This window comes from Hippopotamus amphibius, chromosome 2 (genome assembly GCF_030028045.1).
Source record: "Hippopotamus amphibius kiboko isolate mHipAmp2 chromosome 2, mHipAmp2.hap2, whole genome shotgun sequence".
Taxonomy (NCBI): Eukaryota; Metazoa; Chordata; class Mammalia; order Artiodactyla; family Hippopotamidae; genus Hippopotamus; species Hippopotamus amphibius.
In genome coordinates this window covers 81,753,628-81,759,931 of record NC_080187.1, presented here as the reverse complement: position 1 = coordinate 81,759,931, position 6,304 = coordinate 81,753,628, and the positions used below count along the sequence as shown (strand labels likewise).

Here is a 6,304-nt window from a genome sequence, read left to right as displayed (position 1 = left end):
CAAAATCATTACAATAAAATATGACCCCCATTACAGTCATGCATGCAACAAACTTATAAAGGGATAAAACTTTAGTGATGGTAGGGAGTTAAAAGTAATCCACTCCAACTCCCATCTTTTATAGATGAGGAAATTGGGGGCTAATCATGTCACATGATTTAGTAGGTCATATATTGAATTAGTTGAAGAACCAATACCAGAACCCAGGTCTTCTACCTTCTAATCAAGTCCTAATTTCTTTCCTTCAGTCCCTCTTTCTCCCCTGGGATTATAAACAGAGCAGGAGAAGATATTGAAAGTATTGTGATTCAACTCTTGTTGCTCCTTCAAGTAATTTTTAAAATTAAAATATTCTTATTTACTTATGTATTTCTCTCCCCTCCCGTCTTTTTAAGCTTGGTAATTGAACCCTGGGAAATTATGCCAACCTAAAATTTATTCTTCAAGTTTTCACAAGATAACGAAATAGTTTGTTAATAGTGAAAACTTAGTAATCATATCAGATTTTGGTTATGATTAGCTGCTGACATAAATACCAAAGCAGGCTTCTCATACTGTAGATACCAGCTTTTGCATTTGTTTCAGAAAGCAGTCCAGAGAGTGCTTCCAAGGTTATTTCTATCATTTTTGCAAATCACTAATTCTACTTGCTTTTTTTTTTCTTTCTGGTAGAGTGGCAACATCTTGAACACTGGAAAACTTATACCCTATTACAAAAATAATCAGCCTCTGGTAAAGCATAAGAGAAAATAAACATTTCTTTTGTTTTTTAAAATAATTGATAATTACAGAGGTGGTTTGAAAAAAAACCCTATTGGCTATTATATATTAACACACAAGTAGTTTGTTTTTAACATTACCCATAAAGGAAGGGCGATATAGAATCTCAGTGTGGTTGGTGTAAGTTAGTTTTATTTATTTGCTGAAGGTCAGTTACTTAGCTTCATAAAATGAACTAATTTTGCCCTGGATGCCATATTCATATTGTTTTTGTCATAATATAGAAATAAAATATCATAAAGCCTTCTTATGTACACACTTTCCCAAAGCTGTTTGGAGCTGTATGGATCTTGAGCTCTCTATTTGAATCTATTTCATACCTTGTATCTGAAATTACTAATTTTAGCCATTAGAACACAGGAAATTTTAAACATTTTGCTTTCATAGTAAATCATCCTTGTTTTCTCATCCATTCACTCAGCTGAAAAAGGAAATACAAAAATGAGGCCAAATGAATGCTTTATTGAATTCTGAATTTATTTCACTTTCAGATCTTTCAATAAAGGTCAGGTAGTAAGATGTGTACAAACCTTGGTAATATTTTAGATTTAGATACAGAAATTAACATGTATATTTTTCTGTAATTGCAAAATGGAGCCAGAAGCAGGGCTCAAGTATATAGAACTATATTTGTTTGCATGTATTCTTCAAAGTGAAATCTTAAACAGACTTAACAATATATATATTTTGTGCTGCTGATAACACATTGGCCAAATCTGGCTACCAGGTGGATTTGAAATCTGAATTTACTTTTACATGCATTCATAAATTACTGTTTCAGTGCAACCAAGTGGTACTTGATTTTCCAATAACGTATGATATTTTGGTTTTGCCAAACATACATATATATATATATATATATGTCTGTGGATCTCACAGTACCCTACAGTACCCAACCACATTTTCTTGATTTGATTTCCCTTAATATCAGGTTGTCATCAGATTCCACAACTTCTTTAAATTAGGAATGGAATCACGTTTTAAGCCAAAATCTGAAGTCCAATCTCTTTTTTTTTTTTTTTTTACATTTTAACAGTGAAATATCAGTTGTTCCAATACTGTAATGAATTAAGCAACACTGGAAATTAAATCCCCAAACAGTACACCTTTAGTTTTTTCACCAGATATTAAGACATTTAACAAGCCATCATCATATATTTTCAACAGTTTTATATTCTATCGACTCTTTCAGCAACTCTTTGGGAAATATCCCAAGATAATTTACTGGGTAAGTGCATGGATCTTCTAAAATACATTTGAAATAGTTCATAGTTCGACCCCCTGAGACACTAGTAAAGGAAACAGAAAATTTAACAAAGAAATAAATAGGTTAAGGATCAAAGTAATCTGGGCGTTGGCACTGTGCCATAGTTTCGTATAAAAGCTGTAGTTCTCCCTCACCTCTTTCCCAAGTTACTTTGTTATTTAAAGTCTCCGTGTTAAGTAAGACTGTTACTGAAGAATAACCCAGAAGTACAAAATATCGCGAAATCTTTTCAAGTGGCAATTTACAGGGGGCTCTGTATCCTACCGAATATAGATAAAATCGTTACAGTTAACGGCCTACCTACAGTTGCTCTCGCTACAATCCACGACTTCACTCTGTGCACGGACATCTGGAACGCCGCAAGAATCTCGCCTCGGTAACAACAGCAAGGGAGCGCCCCTTTCGGAGAGCTGTTCAGAACCACCTTGCTCTGGGGCCTTCAGAACAAGCGAGCAAATTCGAGGGGCCCCCCGCGTCCTCTCTCCCCCGTCACTATCCCGGTGGATCTGGGCGCGAGTCCCCAGGGCTTCCAGTAAGTAGCGCTTTGCACGTGGCCTGCCCTGATCCGCACAGCGTGTACAGAAAGCGCCCATGTCGACCGCCGTCAGCCCCTGGTCCTCCATCTTCAGCTTATCCTTCACAGCCTCGGGGCGTAACGCCTGAAGTGGGGGCTTACAGGGGGTCCTTCAAGGTCAGTGCCTCCCACCCGAATGCCAGTTACCGCCGCCTCCCACTCCGCCCCGACATCTTCTGCGTGAAGATTCGCAGCACCTGGGTTTGTTCACGGACTTCTTCATATGCCACTTTTCGCCAGAAAACCCTGAAAAATAAACCTGGGAGTTCCACACTCGGCTCCTAAATCTCGCTGGAAATCCATTTGCCCCACCTCTCTGCGTTTCGCTTCACGGTGAGCGTCGAGGACTGCATCCAGAGGCAAAAAAAAAAAAAAAAAAAAGGAAAAAAAAAATGTATTCCCGGTTTGCTCCTCCTTCCCTGCGGGAATCGAGTCGCCCAGGAAGACTTCCGCCGCTCCACGTTTGCAGCCCTCACTGAACTAAGCTGGGGTGGGGAACTGGAGAAAAAAGTCTTTGTGGGCGGCTGTGGGCACGCGCCATCAGTCTCCCGCGGCCGCGCGCAGGTACCCGGCGACGTCGCGGTGGCCCCGCTCCTCAGCCAGGTCCACGGGCAGGCGGCCCCGGGCGTCCCGCACGTCCAGCCGCGCCCCGGCTCGGTGCAGCACCACCAACGTGTCCAGGAAGCCCTCCCGGGCGGCGTCGTGCACGGGTCGGGTGAGGGTGGCGGGGTCCGCGCAGTTGGGGTCCGCGCCATGGAGCAGCAGCAGCTCGGCCACGCGGGCGCTGCCCATCATCATGACCTGCCGGAGACAGCAGAGTGGTCAGGACCTGGGAGGGAGCAGGTTGTCGTTTCAAAGAAATACCTATTCATGATCCAGAGGCGCTTACAAACCTCAGGAGTCTAGTTGAGCTTCATTTGCAGACGCAATACCATCCCCCACCCCCAGCCCCAATTATACTCTAATTAGTTCCATTTTATTCTCCAAACGTGGGAAGACAAGAAAGAGCTGATAATAAAGTGCTTATCACCGTTGTGGGAAAATTTTTTTAAATTTCCATTGAAACAGGGGAATCTATTTTGTTAAGTGATTTATGGGCGGAGTTAACTTTAGTCTTTTAAAGTCTTAAATTATTTTCCTTTCTCTCCCCTCTACCGCAGCCATAATCCCGGTCTAAAAAATTTACTAGGCAGTCAGCTGATATATTTATTTCAGAAGTTAGAGCAACTCTTTAGGAGAGAAAATAAGAAACAACTAAGTCTAAAACAAGGTTTACTTTGTTTAGTTCTCGTAGTAAATCCCCTGTGGAAGGCTTTTGCTTTTCACTGCTATATATGTCTGTGCTTATAAAGGGAATATAGTCCCACAATTTGAGCCAAAATTGGAGATAGACGGGAAAAAAGTAAAGTCATGCAGTTTTATAAGATGATGAAAACAAATTATTTGTTTTTAATGAATGGTTCACCACTTTTAATATTTAACATTATAAAGGCTAAAGTTTAGAGGATAACATACTTGATGTAACGTAAAATAAACACTATATTTACATTGTACAGGATTTTATAATGTGCTAAGATTTTATAATGTTCAATAGTAAACAATTTGCTATCTAAAAAAGAGCTTGGATCTTAGCAGTCAAATCAGAGCAATGCATAATTTAGAAAAAGGATGGTTTGGAGCAGTAATCCTATAGTATCCATTTGTGTACATGTACATTATGCAACATTCACTTTCTTATTTTAACAATAAAACAATTTTTGATAATTAAGTATCCAAAATGAAGTTATACATTCTTGTCAGTTTCTGTTTTAAAATGTACCATGGAATCAAAAAATACTGTTAATTTTTTTGTTTCATGGATATGAAAAGCATCCATTTCCTCCCTTAAAAACCATGATATGATTTCTATTAGTGATGTAAAGGGCATTTCATATATAGAGAAGAGGGGGGAAAAGTGGTTCTTAATATCTCAGAATATGGCAAATTAAATGACAAACCTCTTTCTACAACTATTAACAATTTGAAGTCTTTAAGAACTACTTTACAATATTTTTGCTGCTTTAAACAATCCGTCATTTCTTCTAACATTTTCTATGAATTCAAAATGAATACATATTTTCTTTAAAATCTACACAGTTAACAAGATTCCCTAGTAATGGTGTGATTCTGGAAGGTGATTGTGAGGTGAATACTAAATATGACCATAATAGTCAACAGTAAAACACAGAACATTACCCTAGATTTTAAAGAAATTAAAAAACATATATAAGCACTAATTAAAGTGGGATTAATAGGCACATTGAATACATTAATTTTAACAATGAAGAGGCTAATTATGTATGAAGACCGTTTGCCATTTAACAAAGCTGCAGGAATGCTTATGTAATCCAGGCATTCAGTATGATAAAAATATATAGAAGCACATTTTTTTCTTGTGTAACACTCAAGAGACATTGCTAACATAAAAGTAATTAAGTACTGTGGTTGAGGAATCCTGTCATATTTCTTTGTATTCATTTCGCCTGTATGAGGAAAGAATACGAAATCTCATACAGCAGCTTAAAAATTCAGGATGATTTTTTTCATGTGCTGTGCTTTTGTATGGTTCCCTACATCCAATCTAAATTGTGTAACTTGTAATTTAATTATCTCTATCGTTGAAAGCTGATCACTGTTGAAGGACAAACAGATAAGACGGAACAATTCTCCCCAAATAACCTCCTCCCCCTTTCCTCCCCAGTTGAACCTATCCCTTGCATCTCATGAGATGGGAGAGGGAATATTGGTCTTTCCCCGCCCCCATTAAAAAGAAAACCAAACTAAGTAGTGGGGTTTCCAATCCCTTTAGAATTTTTGGTGGGTGAAAACCTGCCTTACACCTGAGCTCCATACTCCAGCAAGAGAGACACAGGTCTAAGCCCGTGGAGATCTCAGTCCTCAGCCGCGTCCCACGGAGGCCGCGGCCCCGTGTTCGTGCGCCCCCTGCCGGCGAGGCCTGGGGCCCCCAGCTACCTGGATCGGGCGCCTCCCGAAGCGGTTGAGCCTGTTAGGATCCGCACCGGCTTCCAGAAGCTGCCGCACCGCCTCCACTTGCCCCCGCGCCGCGGCGTTGGCCAGGCCCGCATCACCGCCGCCACCACCGAGCATGCCCTTGTCCTCCTCGCTCACTTCGCAGCCCCCAGACGCAAAGTGTCCCGGATAATCCACCACTGGCCGTGAGCTTCGCCACACCCCTCCCTCCCTTCCCACGTCTCCCTGGCGGGCTCTCCCCACTCGGGAAAGAGCTCAACTCAGCTTCGGTCCCCTATCACCATCCTTCTGCCCCTCTGGGGGTCCGCGCAATGGCCGAGCGGCCCGTGGTGAAGCCGGACTGTCACCGGATGGCTCCCAGGAAAAGGCGCCTCACGAGGCCGCAGCCTCGCGCGAATCCGCTCCGGCCGCAGCGTGCGGGCGCGTCGCAGCGTCCTCCCCGCCGAGCTCCACTCCGGCCGAGCGGCGAGCCGGCACGGACTGAATTCGTCTCCAGCTGGGCAGCGGGGCTGGCCTCGCCCCACCTCCTTAGGCTCCGCCCCCTATCCGCCCGGGCACGTCCCACGGTGCCGGCCGGGAGGCCTGGCAGGCCACTGACGTTACAGCCGCGAGGCGAGGGGCGGGGGAGGGCAGCCCAGACGGGGCCCGGCCGC

At 42.8% G+C, this 6,304-nt stretch overlaps 1 protein-coding gene across 1 annotated transcript; it reads right to left on the bottom strand.

The window, feature by feature from the left end:
• Positions 1-915: 915 nt before the first annotated feature.
• CDKN2B (cyclin dependent kinase inhibitor 2B) lies at positions 916-5,773 on the bottom strand. Its single transcript, XM_057719914.1, has 2 exons — positions 5,634-5,773; positions 916-3,422 (listed from the first exon to the last, which is right to left on the bottom strand). Exons 1-2 carry the CDS (start codon positions 5,766-5,768, stop codon positions 3,162-3,164), a joined length of 396 nt encoding a protein of 131 aa, XP_057575897.1. The 5' UTR covers positions 5,769-5,773; the 3' UTR covers positions 916-3,161.
• Between the last annotated feature and the right edge of the window lie 531 nt (positions 5,774-6,304).